This window comes from Salmo salar, chromosome 12 (genome assembly GCF_965601325.2).
Source record: "Salmo salar chromosome 12, fSalSal1, whole genome shotgun sequence".
NCBI classification, from domain to species: Eukaryota; Metazoa; Chordata; class Actinopteri; order Salmoniformes; family Salmonidae; genus Salmo; species Salmo salar.
In genome coordinates this window covers 42995771-43017042 of record NC_138302.1, presented here as the reverse complement: position 1 = coordinate 43017042, position 21272 = coordinate 42995771, and the positions used below count along the sequence as shown (strand labels likewise).

The following is a 21272-nucleotide window of genomic DNA, read 5'->3' as shown; positions in this document are numbered from 1 at the left end:
TCCCGCTCATTGAAAGTGGCAGCTCTAACCTTTAGCTCAGTGCGTATGTTATCTGTAATCCATGGCTTCTGGTTGGGATATGTATGTATGGTCACAGTTCAGACGACATCATTGATACACTTATTAATAAAGCCGGTAACTGATGTGGTAAACTTCTCAATGCCATTGGATGAATCCCGGAACATATTTCAGTCTGTGCTAGTGAAACAGCCCTGTAGCTTACCATCCACTTGTACTTCTTGTGTGAGTTTTTGCATGTAAGCAGGAATCAGGAGGATAAAGTTATGGTCAGACCTGCCAAATGGAGGTTGAGGGAGAGCTTTGTCTGTGTGTGGAGTAAAGGTGATCTAGAGTTGTTTTGCTTGTAGTTGCATAGGTGATATGCTGGTAGAAATGAGGTAAAATGGATTTCAGTTTTCCTGCATTAAAGTCACTGGCCACTTGGAGCGTCGCCTCTAGGTGAACATTTTCTTGTTTGCTTGTCTCTATACAGCTCGTTGAGTGCGGTCTTAGTGCCAGCATCGGTTTGTGATGGTAAATACACAACTACAAAAAAGATAGATGAAAACTCTCTTGGTAAATAGTATGGTCTACAGCTTATCATGAGGTATTCTAACTCAGGCAAGCAGAACCTCGCTGGAGATGGAGACGGTGGGAGCATGTGGGTCTGGGTCTGTTGTCTATGTTTATATGGCAAAAACATTTAGAACACCCCCAAAAAAAGTTGATTTATATTTACCATGTCCTTGTTCAGCCTTGGAGAAACAGAATATTGCAGCTCTTCAGATCCCATTGATAGGATAGTCTCGAACGGCGCTCATCCAGTTTATTCTCTAGTGATTGCACACTCGCCAATAGACATGATTAATCGTTGGGTATCCCGCACGCCGGCCTCTAGCGCCATCTCTTCCTTCTTCAAGTACCGGGATTTGGGCCTGGTCCGGGATAATACATGTCTTTAGCCTCTGACTCATTGAAGTAGAAGTCCTCGTCCAAATCAACGTTAGTGATAGCAAAAAATACACCACAATTGGTCAGGAGCCAATAAAACGAACGCTATTCCTCCAGCGCCATTCTAGTTCAAACATGCCAACTTCTGTGTATGTCCCATGTTTCATTTGATAACTCACTTAGCCACAGCATGTGATCACACGAGGCCAGGACCGGTGCTCATGCATCTGTGAGCCATAATAATGAAGTTATGAAAAGCGTACGTTTTCAAGCAACAAAAAGTTCCTTCCAAGGTCAATAAATCAAATGATTAGCTTGAAGATATCTTAACATAAGTTACAGCCAAGCAGTACGAATACATTTCATGGCTGGCTAAATGCATTTTGACCTTTCAACGCAGCCCCAAGCATTAACAGCTCTGTATTTCGGTGGCATTCAATGGGATTGAGTCTGTTTCTTGATAATATTTACAACATAATATACCCTCTGGGCTGCCACTTTGAGATATTCTCTTGCTGCAGAGTCAAAAACACATGAATAATGAATTAGGTCTGCACTGAGGGTTGTAGAGGGGGCACTTTGGATAGGATTAAGTGGACCCCTACCGTCTCCAGTGTACAGTCAGTACCTGCTCCCTGTCCGACGGCTAGGCCTCCCACCTCACCCACCTCAATGTAAACAGATGCTAACGATAAACCAACGTTACCCCTTTACATGGCTGAGTAGATTTGTGTCGTGTTTATCTCCATCTCCCATCAGTAATAATTATGGAGAAACGGAGCAATGGGAAATGGAGATATGTGAGTATTGAGCAGAAATGTAAACATGGCCTGATAGAACATTACCAGGAAATAACATGAATTAGAAAGATGAGACTGTGCTCAGGTTGCATCATTTTGTGTTAGGTATATGTAATAACATAGGATAAAGTGATAACCTTGTTTCCATTTTCATAATTATCAGTTCAACCCTATACAGACTGTTGGAGAGGTTCCTAAGGTCATAGACGACTAATATTTACACTCACAATCTTTGATTTTGATGGGCAGCATTGTGTGTATTTTTTTTGAAACCTTTGAGCTATTTTAAAAGATGATGTCTGCAAAGTAATTCTTTCCACCACAACACATGGTAATACTGCTCGTCTGCTCACTCCCTGTGGCTTGTTTAAACTAGGAGTGATATAGCGGTAATAGTCTTGCAAGATTACTCACATTTCATTATGTGGTAGCACACAATGTTTTGAATGGATTACACTTTTTCAAGCAGAGAATCACTTTAAGTGTGTAATTTTTTTGATAATTAAGATGCAAATAGGCACATTAATAAAACATGGGGTAATATTACCCTAACACATTTGCAATGGTACTTTAGGTATTTAATGCCTGTAATATTGAGAATTTCTCTGCCATTCAGCTCCCCATTCCTCCTCTTAATGGACTCATTAGAAGCAATAAACTACTTCAATCTCTCCAATCCTAACCTACGGAAGACTCAATTGCAAGAATGTCTTTCAATCCAATCGAATAGTGAAGCAAAGTGTCTCTTGGATTACCCATTTAACTTTGATGTATCATCATTAATGATTGAGTAGCAGCGAGATAGAGGAAGGCCGTTGTCTAGCAACAGGGTTTGTGGAAAGTCAACTGTAAGAGTTTGATGATCTCATGCTTTCAATATGATGAGTTTTTCTAGACATTCCAGAGAGCTAGAGAGGTCTTCACTTTCAGAATTATCCCAATGTTTGGGAGAACAACATTTCATGAAAACAAGAGATTTCGTTATGCAGTATATATACAAAAGTATGTGTACAACCCTTCAAATTAGTGGATTCAACTATTTCAGCCACACCCGTTGCTGACAGGTATATAACATCGAGCACATAGCCATGCAATCGCCATAGACAAACATTGGCAGTAGAATGGCCTCACTGAAGAGCTCAGTGACATTGAACGTGGCACCGTCAGCTGGAGTGGTGAAAAGCTTGCCACCATTAGACTCTGGAGCAGTGGAAACACATTCTCTGGCGTGATGAATCATGGTTCACCATCTGGCACGAATCTGGGTTTGGCGGATGCCAGGAGAATGCTACCTGCCCCATTCCTAGTGCCAACTGTAAAATTTGGTGGAGGAGGAATAATGGTCTGGGACTATTTTTCATGGTTCGGGCTGGGCCCCTTAGTTCCAATGAAGGGAAATCTTAACGCTACAGCATACAATGCCATTCTAGATGATTCTGTGCTTCCAACTTTGTGGCATCGTTTGGGGAAGGCCTTTTCCTGTTTCAGCATGCCCCCGTGCAGAAAGCGAGGTCCGTACAGAAATGTTTTGTCGAGATCGGTGTGGAAAAATTTGACTGGCCTGCACAGAGCCCTGACCTCAACCCCATCGAATATCTTTGGGATGATTTGTAATGCCGACTGCGAGCCAGGCCTAATCGCCCAACATCAGTTCCCTGACCTCACTAATGCTCTTGTGGCTGAATGGAAGCAAGTACCTGCAGCAATGTTCTAACATCTAGTGGAAAGCCTCCTCAGAAGAGTGGAGGCTGTTATATTAGCAACGAGGAGACCAACTCCATATTAATGCCCGTGATTTTTTTTTATGAGATGTTCGACAAGCAGGTGTCCACATACTTTTGGGCATGTAGTGTATACTAATGAATGTTCCACTGAATCATTCTAACACAAAGATAGTTCACTATGCGGTTAAACGCTTCCAAACCCAACACTCTCTCACAATGATATCACAGAGTAAGTGGATACTGAGTGTTTTCTCCTTGGTCCACAGACAGCAGCCATAGTGAGATGTCCCAGCCATCGTTGACCATCCAGACGTACCCGTACGGGGGCTGTGAGTCGGTGGAGATGTCCTACCAGGCCGGCCAGTTCCAGCCTGCCATCCGTGTAGCCGACCTCCTCCAACACATTACCCAGATGAAGTGTGGCCAGGGATATGGCTTTAAGGAAGAGTATGAGGTAAGAATGGTTAGTACGGTTTCATCAACATCACAGGGAATTATGTGTGGTTTTTGACAGGAAGTCGTGGCATTGTGGTCGCTAGACTGTCTCCCAGGAACTTGTAAGATAATGTTTTCAAGATAACTTTGATGTTCTATTCAAACTTCCAATATCGTCAGTTTCCTCTTTTACATGACATCTTCCATTTCGACCAGAAATCATTATGTCCAGTTGCATTGCTGACTTTCTGCCTTGAAGGAATCATTTTGTTGTTTGATATCTGTTTTAGTTTATTTGATTACAGCACATCTGTTTGAATGATATGATGAAATCTAATTTGCACTTCTCTTTTTAATAAGGGAAACACACTGGTGGTGCACTTATCAAATATTTATTGAATATCACATTTGAAAACATAATTAATATTAATATTTACCAAGACAAATCAAAGACAATGAATTCTCAAATCTATAAAACTGATTTCCACCCCATCTATTGATCGATGTTTGTGTCGTCTTGGAATATGAGTGTTTTTTCTCCACTAAAGACCATAACTTTTTAATTACTCCCGCATTGCATCCTAATTAAGTCCAGTAAAGTATTTTAATATTATGTTTTTTTCTTAAAACGTGGCACCAAAGTGGCACATACGTTAAGTTAGGTAACTTTGGGCATCCCGAGTGGCGCAGCGGTCTAAGGCACTGCATCGCAGTGCTTGAGGCATCACTACAGACCCTGGTTCGATCCCAGGCTGTGTCACAGCTGGCCGTGACTGGGAGACCCCTGAGGCGGTGTACAATTGTCCGGGTTAGGCCAGCTGGGATTTCCTTGTCCCATTGTGCTCTAGCAACTCCTTGCGGCGGGCCGGGCGCCTGCAAGCTGACTTCAGTCGCCAGCTTGCTTGACAGGGTCATGTTTTGTAGAACGCATGTCTCTCGACCTTCTCCTCTCCCAAGTCCATAGGGGAGTTGCAGCGATGGGACAAGACTGTAACTACCAATTGGATATCATGAAACAACAAATAATGCCAACAGTCGTATTCCTAATGCCAAAACTCTCAACCAATTATTTGTCCTTTTAACCTGAGATTGGAAAGAATTTAACCCTCAATATTGCTGCAAGTTTGTGTTCTACTTTAGACTTACCTCTGGGTTCAGCCTTTTATTAACTCAAGAGTCTGCAGACACCACCTGGGTTTTCTAAGCTTTATAGAAAAATACTAATGTAAAGTCTGTTTTTATCTAACAAACAAAGGATTCGGTAACACTTTATTTGGGTAGTCCATCTGTAGATATCAGTCACATTTCAACTATCTACCTACTAACCCTAAACTTAACCCTTTCCCTAACTTTAACCCTTATTCTAAACCTAACCGTAACCTTAGCAAACAATTGCTTATCTACAGATAGTTTGGCAATCTGTAGAGCATCTACAGATGGACATTCCGGAATATCCAGACCAAGGATTATTTTCCGTATTCAAATTGACAAAGGTCACTCAACACTATGCTACGTAGTCCTTTCATTTAAAAAGTCAGCCTTCCAGGAACACTATGCTGTAGGTCAAAGGCATAGGTAGAAATTGCTGTGTGGCTGGGCCTGAGTAAAAGTGACTGGGCCAACACTTTCCAGCAAAATAACAGCAAAAATACCCTGACATCAGTAGCGTAGTTGTGGTCCATTGAGAAGTGGGTATACTAAAATTTTGCTGAAAGAGCCTGCCTGGTGAAAAATATGAGAAACAGATATAGGCTACTCTGAATTACCTAAAATCATGGCAATGTGAAATACATCCACCATGATATCTAGAATTAAATATTAGGCCTAGCCCTTTTTGCTGATATGTTTGGGGACAGATAAACGCGGTCCCCAAACTCACTCACTTGAATCAGCAAACATAAACCTGGCCTACCAAGACAGGCATTTCTGATTTAGTCAGGAGACAATACAAACAGCAAATACATTTTCATTTAAAACCAATTTTTATTTTCAGCCATCCTGATTGGGTGGGTCAGTGTTCAATCTGGCAGGGCCTCTGCCCGGCCTGGCCCTGCCGTGGCCTTGCCTCTGCTGTAGGTACTTGACTATTGTATCTAAACTCAGCAAAAAAAGAAACGTTCCTATTTTAGGACCCTGTCTTTCAAAGATAATTCGTAAATATCCAAATAACTTCACAGATCTTCTTTGTAAAGGGTTTAAACACTGAATCCCATTCTTGTTCAATGAACCATTAACAATTTATGAACATGCACCTGTGGAACGGTCATTAAAACACTAACAGCTTACAGACGGTAGGCAATTAAGGTCACAGTTATGAAAACTTAGGACACTAAAGAGGCCTTTCTACTGACTCTGAAGAACACCAAAAGAAAGATGCCCAGGGTCCCTACTCATCTGCGTGAACGTGCCGTAGGCATGCTGCAAGGAGGCATGAGGACTGCAGATGTGGCCAGGGCAATAAATTGCAATATCCGTACTGTGCCTAAGACAGCGCTACAGGGAGACAGGACGGACAGCTGATCGTCCTCGCAGTGGCAGACCACGTGTAACAACACCTGCACAGGATCAGTACATCCAAATATCACACCTGCGGGACAGGTAAAGGATGGCAACAACAACTGCCCGAGTTACACCAGGAACGCACAATCCCTCCATCAGTGCTCAGACTGTCCGCAATAGGCTGAGAGAGGCTGGACTGAGGGCTTGTAGGCCTGTTGTAAGGCAGGTCCTCACCAGACATCACCAGCAACAACGTCGACTATGGGCACAAACCCACTGTCGCTGGACCAGACAGGACTGGCAAAAAGTGTGCGGTTTTGTCTCACCAGGGGTGATGGTCGGAGTTGCGTTTATCGTCGAAGGAATGAGCGTTACACAGAGGCCTGTACTCTGGAGCGGGATCGATTTAGAGGTGGAGAGTCCGTTGTGGTCTGGGGCGGTGTGTCACAGCATCATCGGACTGAGCTTGTTTTCATTGCAGGCAATCTCAACGCTGTGCGTTACAGGGAAGACATCCTCCTCCCTCATGTGGTACCCTTCCTGCAGGCTCATCCTGACATGACCTTCCAGCATGATAATGCCACCAGCCATACTGCTCATTCTGTGCGTGATTTCCTGCATGACAGGAATGTCAGTGTTCTGCCATGGCCAGCAAAGAGCCCGGATATCAATCCCATTGAGCACGTCTGGGACCTGTTGGATCGGAGGGTGAGGGCTAGGGCCATTCCCCCCAGAAATGCCCGGGAACTTGCAGGTGCCTTGGTGGAAGAGTGGGGTAACATCTCACAGCAAGAACTGGCAAATCTGGTGCAGTCCATGAGGAGGAGATGCACAGCAGTACTTAACCTCTCTAGGGAAGGTGGGACGCCTACGTAACAGCAGTGGAATCCTGTGGCGCGTTATTCAAATACCTTAGAAATGCTATTACTTCAATTTCTCAAACATATTACTATTTTACACCATTTTAAAGACAAGACTCTCGTTAATCTAACCACACTGTCCGATTTCAAAAAGGCTTTACAACGAAAGCAAAACATTAGATTATGTCAGCAGAGTACCAAGCCAGAAATAATCAGACACCCATTTTTCAATCTAGCATATAATGTCACATAAACCCAAACCACAGCTAAATGCAGCACTAACCTTTGATGATCTTCATCAGATGACACGCCTAGGACATTATGTTATACAATACATGCATGTTTTGTTCAATCAAGTTCATATTTATATCAAAAACCAGCTTTTCACATTAGCATGTGACGTTCAGAACTAGCATACCCCCCGCAAACTTCCGGTGAATTTACTAAATTACTCACGATAAACGTTGACAAAAAACATAACAATTATTTTAAGAATTATAGATACAGAACTCCTTTATGCACTCGCTATGTCCGATTTTAAAATAGCTTTTCGGTGAAAGCACATTTTGCAATATTCTAAGTACATAGCCCGGCATCACAGGGCTAGCTATTTAGACACCCACCAAGTTTAGCCCTCACCAAAGTCAGATTTACTATAAGAAAAATGTTATTACCTTTGCTGTTCTTCGTCAGAATGCACTCCCAGGACTTCTACTTCAATAACAAATGTTGGTTTGGTTCAAAATAATCCATAGTTATGTTCAAATATCCTCTGTTTTGTTCGTGCGTTCAAGACACTATCCGAAGTGTAAAGAAGGGTGACGCGCCCCACGCGTTTCGTGACGAAAATTTTTTCTAAATATTCCATTACCGTACTTCGAAGCATGTCAACCGCTGTTTAAAATCAATTTTTATGCCATTTTTCTCGTAAAAAAGCGATAATATTCCGACCGGGAATCTTTGTTTTAGTACAAAGAGAGAGAAAATAAAAACATGGGGTCGCCTCGTGCACGCGCCTCAGTCTCATTGTCCTCTGATAGACCACTTACCAAAGGCGCTAATGTTTTTCAACCAGGGGCTGCCTCGACATCATTCAGCTTTTTCCCGGGTTCTGAGAGCCTATGGGAGCCGTAGGAAGTGTCACGTTACAGCAAAGATCCTAAGTTTTCAATAAAAAGAGTCAAGAAGCCCCAGGAATGGTCAGCGAGGGCACTTCCTGTACAGAATCTTCTCAGGTTAATGCAGCTGGTGGCCACACCAGATACTGACTGTTACTTTTGATTTTTGACCCCCCCCCCCCCCCTTTGTTCAGGGACACATTATTCAATTTCTGTTCATCACATGTCTGTGGAACTTGTTCAGTTTATGTTTCAGTTGTTGAATCTTGTTATGTTCATACAAATATTTACACATGTTAAGTTTGCTGAAAATAAACACAGTTGACAGTGAGAGGACGTTTCTTTATTTGCTGAGTTTAGTTCTATAGAGACGTCTTGTAGAGAAAGGAATCCCATAGGCAATCTCTTACTGATACTTACCATATAAGAGTAGGTCAATTAAGAGTTTCTTCCCCTTCTTGGTACATAAGGGCAGAAGTGCATAGCGTAGAAAAGGAAGAATGTTAGAGCTTTGTTCATGTCTGGTCAGTGGAGTGAACTGAAGGCTGTGAAGGTTCTATTCAACTTCTTGGCTGTAGGCCTCCGGTAGCCTCCCTTTGCCTGGCTGTAAACATGAGATGCATTGCCTTTTCCTCTCGCTCACTGTGCCTGCACTGATAAAGCCAGCAATTGTGCCTCTTATTTAAAGGATCATCCATCACTGGGGACATTTTTATAACGCCTTATTCCTTCCCCCTAACCTGATTTGCCTCACAATTTCAGCCCCTATCCCATTGAAAATTAAGTTGCCACTTTACTCCATGCTTGCTTATGAAATATAAAGGTCATGTTTTTTTTCATACAGTCCATGGGGAAAGTCAAATTGTCACGCATTCCCAAACACGACTTGCGGTTGGTGGATCGTGACTGCGGTGATGTGAGAATATCTTAAGAGACATACATGCATACGTCAGTGCTTTGTATTATGGTGAAGAAGGCCCCAACTCATTTCAAATGGTGCCCCTTACATGTCATATATTATGTTTTCATTTGTGTTCTGTCAGTGTGCTCTCCATTTTGTGTTGAAGCTACAGTATGGTTTATGACCTGTTCAATGGATGTGTGGGGGTGTAAACCTGTGGGTATGAGAAGAGGAAAGGACCAAAGAGATAAGGAGAGAGAGAAAAGGGAGAGCGAAAGGAAGGAAGGGAGGGAGAAATGGAGATCTGGGGACTGATTAAAGGCGATAGCGGCCACCTGTGTGCGTTTGTCAGCATAATCGGCCCATTACTCACATCCTGACAGATGCATTGAGAGAGGGAGACAGCCCTCACTGGTGCACATACACACACACACACAGAGACTGCCCACAAAGTCAAACAGAGGAATGGATCACATAACAGAGGACATCTAGAAACACATGAAGAACAAGGAGCGGAATCATTTAATCAAAAGCATTTGGATATTTGGTTGCCTTCATAAAGGGACCCGACCTAATCGATAGCACACTGGTTTGAGATAGAGCCCTCTGCCCCCTTCTCTGTGTGTGACAGTGCATGCAAACAATGTCTGTATCACTAATGGCACCCTATTCTCTTTATACTGCACTACTTTTAACCAGGGCACTTAGGGACTCTGGTCAAAAGTAGGGCACTTTAAAGTGAATAGGGTGCTATTTGGGATTCAGCCAACAACTCATGTGTCAGTGCCGACAGCTCACATACAGTTGAAGTCGGAAGTTTATGTACACTTAGGTTGTAGTCATTAAATCTCGTTTCAACCACTCCACAAATTTCTTGTTAACAAACTACAGTTTTGGCAAGTCGGTTAGGACATCTACTTTGTGCATGACACAAGTAATTTTTCCAACAATAGTTTACAGACAGATTATTTCACTTATAATTCACTGTCAGAATTCCAGTGGGTCAGAAGTTTACATACACTAAGTTGACTGTGCCTTTAAACAGCTTTGAAAATTCCAGAAACTGATGTCATGCCTTTAGAAGCTTCTGATAGGCTAATTGACATCATTTGAGTCAATTGGAGATGTACCTGTGGATGTATTTCAACTTCAAACTCAGTGCCTCTTTGCTTGACATCATGGGAAAATCAAAAGAAAGACCTCAGAAAAAGAATTGTAGACCTCCACACGTTTGGTTCATCCTTGGGAGCAATTTCCAAACGTCTGAAGGTACCACGTTCATCTGTACAATCAAAAGTACGCAAGTATAAACAGCATGGGACCACGCAGCTGTCATACCGCTCAGGAAGGAGACAGGTTCTGTCTCCTAGAGATGAACTTACTTTGGTGCAAAAGTTTAAATTAATCCCAGAACAACAGCAAAGGACCTTGTGAAGATGCTGGGGGAAACAGGTACAAAAGTATCTATTTCCACAGTAAAACGAGTCCTATATCGACATAACCTAAAAGGCCGCTCAGCAAGGAAGAAGCCACTGCTCCAAAACCGCGATATAAAAGCTGGACTACGGTTTTCAATTGCACATGGGGACAAAGATCGTACTTTTTGGAGAAATGTCCTCTGGTCTGATGAATAAAAAATAGAACTGTTTGGCCATAATGACCGTTGTTATGTGTGGAGGAAAAAGGGGGAGGCTTGCAAGCCGAAGAACACCGTCCCAACCGTGTGGCACGGGGGTGGCAGCATCATGTTGTGGGGGTGCTTTGCTGCAGGAGGGACTGGTGCACTTCACAAAATAGATGGCATCATGAGGAAGGACAATTATGTGGATATATTGAAGCAACATCTCAAGACATCAGTCAGGAAGTTAAAGCTTGGTCGCAAATGGGTCTTCCAAATGGACAATGACCCCAAGTATACTTCCAAAGTGGTGGCAAAATGGCTTAAGGACAACAAAGTCAAGGTATTGGAGTGGCCATCACAAAGCCCTGACCTCAATCCTATAGAAAATCTGTGGGCAGAACTGAAAAATCTAACTACCTGAATCGTTTGACCTAAGTTAAAGAATTTAAAGGCAATCCTACCAAATACCAATTGAGTGTATGTAAACTTCTGACCCACTGGGAATGTGATGAAAGAAATAAAAGCTGAAATAAATAATTCTTGCTACTATTATCCTAACATTTCACATTCTTAAAATAAAGTGGTGATCCTAACTGACCTAAGACAGGGAATTGTTACTAGGATTAAATGTCAGGAATTGTGAAAAACTGAGTTTTAATGTGTTTGGCTAAGGTGTATGTAAACTTCCGACTTCAACTGTATGTTAATGCAGCGTGTCATCAGTTTATTTTTTTAAATATGGAAAAAGACAAGGCGACCTCATCCCAGGCTGCGTCTCAAATGGTAGCCCATTCCCTATATAGTGCAGGGCCCATAGAGCTTTGGTCAAAAGTAATTCACTATATAGGGAATAGGGTGCCATTTTGGATGCTACCCCAAAACAAGGGCTGGTTAATGGCCCCAGAGTAATAGGCATCTGTGGATAAACACAAGGTCATGGAGTACCCACTCACTGGAACAAGTGGAAGAACTGCATAAATGCGTTAGCATTTAGGAGCAACCAACCTCTGTCTTTTAATGTAAACTTTGCTAAGGTTTGTTTCAAGTGTCTATGTATGTAATGCTTTGAACATGATCCTTTGTCTTTGTGTGTGTGTTTGTGCATTTGTGTGTGTGTATGTGTTGTCTATGTCCGCACATGTGTGATAATGATGATGATGATGATGATGAGCCTGCAGGTGAAACAATGCTTCCTCTAGGGATGTTCTGCCTGTCTACATTTCTCTGCGTACAGGGACCCTCTCTCCCTCCCACACCCCTGCCTCTATCTCATCATCGCATCACCACCGTCTACCAGGGGATGAGAGTGTGGGAGTTCTCCCTCTTCTCTAGCTTTTCTCTTATTCTTTTTTAAGAATATTAATAGGTGCAAAAAAAGACCGATTTGTAGATGAAAGGGATTCCATTCAGGACGTCTTCTTTTTGAAAAGTGCATCAATCCCCCCTTCCCCAAACACAAACTAAAAGGGAAGTTGAACGTTTCCCCGCAGGGGGCCACAGAGCCCCGTCCAATTATTCACCTCACTCCCACTCGCTCTCATTACCGGATGGGAAACGATGAATGGATAAACACTAGCCAGAGTGAGCCATGGGACTACAAAACACTGGCGTACAGGCCTGGGTCATGTTCATTAGGGCATGCAGCAGAAAAACAAGCATTACTGAAGTCCAGGTAGCGAGGGACCATGTTTCGGTCTGTTTTATTTTGTTTGGTGCCTAATGAACGTGGCACTGATATCATAGTTTCTAAACACTCAATCACATTATTACATGAGTCATGGATATGGAGTTGATTGATTGATTTATCTGACAAAAATACAAGTATACACACATTTTAAAAAGTTGACAGTGATATTAAAGTAAATTACTTACTTCCATTGTGGTACAGACATAGATACATTTCATAGATACAGACATGAAAATGATTATATGGTTGTCATCAGCCAGCTTTTGACATTAGATTTAAAATACGTTTTGGTAGGTATAGCTTTAAGTTGTTGTGGTAGTTTGATCCACTCAACAGCGTTGGTATATAGAAAGGTGTTCTTACTGGATAGACACTTAAATTTGGAACAGTCAATATTAGTCTCAAATAATTGGATAGATATTTGGGGGCTGAGTCAGTAATAGTTCTGTGGACCAGACCAAGATGAATTAATACAACCCTTTTTTCTCTACAGACAGCCAGCCTAGCTGTAAAGGAATATGAGCTCAAGACTATTTGGTTGGATTCCATTTTTTGTACATATTTGCGTCATTCATTAATTTCTATTTCAATAATTTCCTAATTTGGATTGAATCCTGAACCCATACCCAAGGCTAAAAAAGTATAGCTTGTATGCATACTGTATATACACAACCGACCTGAACTACTCTGCACACAGTTAGAGCTTGAATGAAAGGAAAAACTTGACTGGCTGAATGTTCTTGAACAAGCATCCGCCTCTTTGTATTATTGTCACTTTTGAACAGAGGGAATCACAAAAGCCGAGCTGTAACCAGGGGGTCTTTTTATTCCAGGAGTGGGAAAGCAGCACTCTCTTTTCTCTCTCTCGCACTGTCTGTGTCTGGAGGGGTGCAGTACTGAGCCATTTGTTTATATCTATCACTTTTTACATTCTCTGCCTTTGATCCCAGTGTCTGTGTGCTCTCGTCTGACTTCCGCTGTGAACGCTATTATCTGATAAGGGAGGCCACCAAATTTGTCCTTGCTTAGTTCCCACTGTGTCCCCACTGTTTCTTTCAAGGGGGTGATTGCTGTCAGCCCGCCAACACACACAAACTAACTGCTTTAATCCATGGTGAGCCCAAGCACAGGAACCTATCTGATCAATTGAAATGGTCAATTAGCCACATAGTGATTATGGGGCACAGTGTTTTGTCTTCTACATCCTATTGGATGTAGTTTAATTGCTATCTCTTCTCCCCTTCTCTCTCATTTGCATTCTCTTCCTTTCCCTCTCACTCTTTCTCCATCCCATTTTTCTCTGTTTCTCTTTTGTGCGCTCCTCACTTTGGCCTTACTGCGATCTACCCTTCAATTGTAGGGGGCAGTCAGATTTAGGTTGCATGCCAAAAAGGCTCTGCTTGCCTTTGTAAAACCATAGACTTCCTGTGTTGATTAACAGCAATTCATTTTTAACCAGCTATTATGGTGAAGTCCAGGTTAAGCACACATTCAAACTGCCACAAATCCATCTATTTATTCATCTATTTTTTTTAACAGTAACATAGTCCCGGCAGCATAAGGGAATGCCATAGGTCTTGTTCCGTGCAAAGCTCTTTCTCAAATCTGTTGTATATATGAGAAATGTCCGGAAGTATATAGAGAAACAGAAAGCTATGAGAATGTACCCATCAATCATCCTCGGTCTGTCAGTGCAGACCAGAGTGGTGTGGAACTGAGCCGGTGATGGGGAGTAGCTCTATTTTACGCTCAATAAGGATACAGATGTGCCATGATGGAGTAGAGGTCTCAGGGTCTTCACAGCTGCCAGCGTTATTACAGAGGGTAGAGAGAGCGCCGTTTATGCCATGGCCAAACCAGACCGAGATGGGCAACTGGATATTACAGCTTTAACAGGAAGTAAACATAGGGAGTGGATTGGAGGCTTCCCTGTGAAAGCATTCACCTTTAACCTTTAATAATAAACTCCCTGTTTGGGGGATAGACAGCAAATCCATTTTCCAATTGACTGGGCGACGAGGAATCAACATCGGGTAAATGGGTTAAACTGTATGTTGTCTGCAAGTGAAAGCTGTGCAAATGAAAGCTTGTTGTATCGGCATCTTAACACAGATATCCGTTGATGGACGCTAAAGGACAATTTGGCATAAATTAGGCGGCAGTGACAGATTTGCCCCTGTGATCTTTATACAGGAATGCAAAAATAGCACACAGTCCATATGGCCTCCCTTGTGCAGCCTGTTAACCAGACAAACACTCTCTTCTTAGCAAATTTTTGCTGTCAAGTTTGCCGCATTGTCATGTTCTCTGTACAGTTGAGATTATCCAGAGAAGGACAAGAAACTCCATTTAAGTCCCATTACACCATGGGATATCATGTGCTCATGTATTTATTGGAGTCCTTCTGACAGACTGTATATTTGAATATTCATCCTTGTCAATGTCTCAGTCAATTAGAAGCATAAATATATATTATATATTTTGATTTGTTTAACACTTTTTTGGTTACTACATGATTCCATATGTTATTTCATAATTGTGATGTCTTCACTATTATTCTACAATGTAGAAAATAGTAAAAATAAAGAAAAACCCTTGAATGAGTAGGTGTTCTAAAACTTTTGACTGGTACTGTACATGCCTACTCGTGAGGTATTCAGAATCCAAAATGGTTAGCAGGCGAGTCTTAACAGGGCCCATTAGTGAAAAGTGAGCAATACATGATGAGCAAGACTCTTTTCAGTTCTTTGAGTCAACAAATCAAAAGATTTCAAACCAATAAATAGTTTGTGGCTGGAGGAATGGCATCTTTCATGTTGTGACTTTCTGTCTTCTAACACTTTCATCTTATGATACAATTCACTGCGTCATAACAAAGTTATATCAGTAATCATTGTTTAACATTTCATGGCCCTTTTTGCTTACTTGTGCCTCCAATGTTTGGTTAATGCTATAGTATGGTTTTACTGTACGCACTCAAGTAGATTGTTATTTTAACTGCAAGGTTGATATTTTCACTGTGTGTGTGTGTGTCCACACTGGCCTGCAGCAATGTTTGATAGTGTGTGTGATGTGTTTACAGGGCCTGACCGAAGGACAGGCGGCCCCATGGGAGACCGCCAAGAAGGATGACAACCGCAACAAGAACCGATACGGCAACATCATCGCTTGTGAGTACTGAAGTGATACAGATACTGAGCTAGACAAGTGTGTTTGGTGTATTTGCTCAAGTCTTTTCAGAGCTCAGGAGTCTCCTGTACTTATAGTAGACTTGAGCTAGACATGTTCTACTCCTTTGAAATGGTTAAATCTTCTCTCATAAGAGAAGACATTTGCAACCGTTTAAAGTTGTTGTAATTATGCCGCAGACTCTGAAAACAGTGGAGTCTACGAGGCTGTCAACGCTGTCATATTGTTAGAGAACCCAAGGCCCCATTTAATGTGATACAAGAAAAGCATATTGTCCCAAGGACATAATACTTTTTTTATTAAGCGTTTAGATGTCACTGGCGAGACACTTCCTACAAATGAAGGCTTTTAAATAAAACATTGCTCTAAAATGAAAAAGCTTGTCACATGCTGATAGCCAACAGGAATTATGATACATTTGCTGTTAGTCAAAACGTTTTAATTACATGGGCTTGTAATGGAAACTGTCCATCTTACTGCATGCTCCTCATTAAAGTTTGGTAAAACCACAGAGTACAGTAGGTATCTTCATTTAACATAAGTCTGCCAAGAGCAATCGACAGTTAATTGTTAGACCCAAAAAAATACCTTTTAGAAAGTTTCACTCTGCGAACTTGAACAGTCACTATGTAACAGATTGTTATCTGATCATTTCTTCTTTGCTCCCCCCCACACTGTGTAAACATAAAGCCTCCCATATGGTCATTTATAATTCAGTAGACATTTCTACCAAAATAAACAGAGTTATTGGCAAACATTTACATATCAGAGAGACTGGAGGAATTGGTGGTGGTCCTGTAAAGCAGAGCTGCCCACCGGAACCAATCAAAACAGAAATCTTTTAGATTCCTTTCTGTTCTTTAAATTGTCTTTATCCTCTTTTCCAGAATAGTCCCTTGCTGCAGAGTGTGTTTGGGGAGTTCTTAAAGCTGAGTACATACAGTAAAACGCTATTGGCAGACTTATCAGCTTTGCACACCCTTGGCATTCGCTCAACCAGCTTCACCTGGAATGCTTTTCCAACACTCTTGGAGTTCCCACTTATACTGAGCACTTGTTGGCTGCTTTTCATTCACTCTGTGTGGTTTATATTTAATTGCAATGGAGTACTGGTTGCTATCGCTAGTAGGTGTTTTTAGAGAGGACCACATCTCCACATCATGTTGCAGTTGGGTAAATGTATGGGACACCCTTTGAAATGAAGTTGAAGGAAATTTCACTGAGTCAGGCAGACCGTTGTCATCACATACAGTAGGCCTGTAACTGTTTTGGTATATTGCATATGGTTATTGATTTCTCAAGTAAATAGAACTTTGGTTTACAAGAAACTAGAGGGAGCAAAGATGTTTAGCTGTCAAGAAAATAGTATTTTCACATTGAAGGGTAAAGAATCAACATCATTTGATATTCCTGGTCATTACAATGATATCCTCTCTTTCCAGGAAAAGCAATCGAGAAGGCTTTGCCTGATGCAATCTGATTCAGACATGAACCAATACTGCACTATTGCCATTGACTGAGGCAACAACACAACCCCCACTGAGTTATGAGTGTTGTGCGCTTTTTACACAAACTGTCACTCACTAGAGTCAGCTTGTGTTTGGAATCATGCGTAACACCTTCAGAAGGTGTTGTGTGAAGGAGTGCTCCCGGAATGATAAGTATCCCAGTTCATTTCCAAAAAAAGAGGTAACTGCCACTCTCTCGGCTCACCGGTAGTCGATTCAGTTCAAGTTAGGCTGCATATGTGTGCACGTCTGTCAAAGCGCAAGCTCTTCGGAAGTCGCTCATATCTTAACTGCCATTTAATTCCCGGCACGTAGCGTTGAAGTATCTTCAGAGGTTCTCTTGAAGTCGTTGCCGTAGAAATCCCTTGATGTATTGACCAAAGACTGACGATTAGCATTCGCTTGACTCTCTACTTCCCCAATGTTTACTGGGTGCTTTTTTGCACCTGGCATTGATGTGAAGAAAAGAAACTCTCAGGAAGCATTGATTACATTTCCACAAGACAAACAGGCTCCAATTCAGTAAGGTTATTAAATGCTGGGTGTTAACAACTATATGATGTAATTGGGTATAATTACAAATTATTATTATTATTAATAGGATGTAATTAATGCTTAAGCGCTACAATATATATGATTGACAAATTTATTAGACCTAAAAACATTCTTGTTTAAAGGAACCCACTATGATGTACCGTACTGTATGGCTGCCGTCTTAAGCGCTCCGACCCAACTTTGCTATTTTGTGATTATTTTGGTGTTTATCTTTACTTTGATTACACGAAATGTATCCTTTATATTTCTTATGATCATCAAAAACTTTTGAACATCAGATCGTTAGTTACTAACCTCCATTTCTGCTTCAACTTCGAATCGGCTCTTTATGTACATCTGATCCAGCAGTGTAAAGTACTTAAGTAAAAATACTTGGATGACCACCTAGTAAAGACATCAACACTATGAAATAACACATTTGGAATCATGTAAATTAGTATCCAAAAATAGTTACAGCTTTGCACACTCTTGGCATTCTCTCAACCAGCTTCACCTGGAATGCTTTTCCAACAGTCTTGAAGGAGTTCCCACATATGCTGAGCACTTGTTGGCTGCTTTTCCTTCACTCTGTGGTCTGACTCATCCCAAACCATCCCAATTGGGTTGAGATCGGGTGATTGTGGAGGCCAGGTCATCTGATGCAGCACTCCATCACTCTCCTTGGTAAAATAGCTCTTACACAGCATGTAGTTGTGTTGGGTCATTGTCCTGTTGAAAAACAAATGATAGTCCCACTAAGCGCAAACCAGATGGGATTGTGTATTTCCTGCAGAATGCTGTGGTAGCCATGCTGGTTAAGTGTGGCTTGAATTCTAAATAAATCTCAGACCGTGTCCAGCAAAGCATCCCCACACCATCACAACTCCTCAATGCTTCGCAGTGGGAACCACACATGAGGAGATCATCTGTGATGGACTGTAATTTCTCTTTGCTTATTTGAGCTGTTCTTGCCATAATATGGACTTGGTCTTTTACCAAATACAGCTATCTTCTGTATACCACCCCTACCTTGTCACAACACAACTGATTGTCTCAAACGCCAGAAGAAGGAAAGAAATTCCACAAATTAACTTTTTAACAAGGCACACCTGTTAATTGAAATGCATTCCAGCTGACTACCTCATGAAGCTGGTTGAGAGAATGCCAAGAGTGTGCAAAGCTGTCATCAAGGCAAATGGTGGCTACTTTGAAGAATCTCAAATATAAAATATATTTTGATTTGTTTAACATTTTTTTGTTTACTACATGATTCCATTTGTTTATTTCATAGTTTTGATGTCTTCAGTATCATTCTACAACATAGATAATAGTAAAAATAAAGAATAACCCTTGAATGAGTAGCTGTGTGCAAACCTTTGACTGGTACTGTATGTCATTGACTGTTGCCAACTATAGACCCATAGACTCTAAAACATGAAAGCCTTTAAAGACTGGTATAACTCAGTTATTTTATACCCATGCTTAAAATACATTTACCCAGTGAAAGATGGGCTAATGGAAAGACAAGACTATTGCAAATGACATTAATGCTATTTATTGGATCATGACTGAACAAGCCAGCATAGCGCAAACCGAAGCCAGCAAACAACTGACAGGAGCTAACAAACAGCTAACCGGAGCCAGCTAATAGCTATCCGGAGGTTATCTAACATTTATTGTACAACAATTACAACGTTCTTAAACATCACAGTTACAACATAAAATTCTCTAAGCCCTTAGGATATTGTCAGGAGTGTCTTTTTCAAAAATAAAAATGTTCAGGAGTTAACAATTCATTTTTTTCTAGATCAGAGGAATGCACCGCCATTTCATTTTACACCCAACATGCGTTTTCTGTCTGGTATGAAGTTATATAATTACTATGTTGTTCAAAACCATTACATTCACTTCAACAGGCAAGTTACACAACTATATTGTGGTATTCAGTGTATTTTCACACTTTACTGACCTGTAACACAGGATAAATGATGAAACAGGAGAGCATGGCTACTCTTTGAAAGGTTCTCCCAATTATGAGAACACAGGATCGCATATAGTCCCAGTGCAAAGCAAACAGGTCATACTGCCCCCTACTGGCCAACAGTATAAACACATCGAAATAGCTTTTCAGTAAAGGGATTCTTTCCCAATACAAAGAAACAATACATAAAAACAAACAAATACACTACATCACCGCAATCCCTCTCTTGCTCTTGGTCCTCATCGTTGTAAGTCACCTTGATTTAGCACCTGTGTGTTTCTTCATGACAGTAGCTAAAGCAAGGAGCTGTAGCAGCACACAAGTAGACTACAAATGCATCCTGGGGTGGGCGTGCCCTGAGCTCGTGAAGTGAGTGATACTGGAGTGAAATTGGAGCGGGCGACAAGGCAGACGCTCCAGCATTTGGGAATTCCACTCCAAAGCTCCAGTCAAATTGGGCACGCTCTGCTCCAGCTCTGCTGACATACTCTGATCCTGACTGGTTATATCAACGTTTGGTATTGCAACTGCACCACCCGCGACCGGAAGACCCTACAGAGGGTGGTTTAGATGGCCCAGCCCATCACTGGGAGCGAGCTCCCAGCCATCCAGGATGTACAGTACATGCCAGGCGGTGTACGAGAAAGGTCTGAAAATTTGCAAAAGACTCCAGCCACCCGAGACATGTATGTTTCTCCATGCTCCCTACCGGCAGGCAGTACCGGTGCCTCAAGGTTCAAACAAACAGACTCCTAAACAGCTTCATATTCCCTGGCCATAAGACTGTTAAATGGCTAACAACTACTGCTTTCTCTTTCCAACAGACAATCCACACTGACTCTATGCCCATCCACAGGTCTCTACCCACTCAAACACAAACTACACTGCTGCTAAAATTATTATTGAATAGATTTATTACTCCATTACGCTGCTATCCATAGATTGATTGCCATTACCATTAGTATTTATCCTGCTTCTGGTCACTTACTCCTGTTTACATGTACAGTATTTATTACCATTAGTATGTATATTACCGAAAGTTTTTATATATTCCTGCTACCAGTCACTTTTCAACCCTGTTTCCTACCAGTTACTACCAGTCACTTTATGTGTAAACCCACCTCAACCACATTAGTACCCCTGCACATTGAATAAGGTACTGGCACTTACCTGAAAAAAAGCATTTTTATTTTATTACATTTTCTATTGTCTATATTATTATCACTGCATTGTTGGAAAAAAAGCTATCAATGTAAGAATTTCACTGTACTGTTTTACACCTGTTTTTTCAATGACGGTAGGCCATCATTGTAAATAAGAATTTGATCTTAACTGACTTGCCTAGCTAAATAAGGGTTAAATGAAAATAGAAAAAAACCTGTTGTATCAAATTTTATTGGTCACATACACGTGTTTAGCAGATGTTATTGCGGGTGTAGCGAAAGGCTTGTGTTTCTAGCTCCA

At 41.5% G+C, this 21272-nt stretch overlaps 1 protein-coding gene across 5 annotated transcripts in view; it reads left to right on the top strand.

The window, feature by feature from the left end:
• Window positions 1-21272, top strand: part of LOC106565046 (receptor-type tyrosine-protein phosphatase T) — a 500470-nt gene that overhangs the window by 443139 nt on the left and 36059 nt on the right. For all 5 annotated transcript variants that reach the window (XM_082958989.1, XM_082958987.1, XM_014131664.3 and 2 more), the window contains 2 exons: window positions 3742-3929; window positions 15679-15766. In XM_082958989.1, coding sequence (XP_082815115.1) covers window positions 3742-3929; window positions 15679-15766 — 276 coding nt within the window. The remainder of the gene's footprint in view (window positions 1-3741; window positions 3930-15678; window positions 15767-21272) is intronic.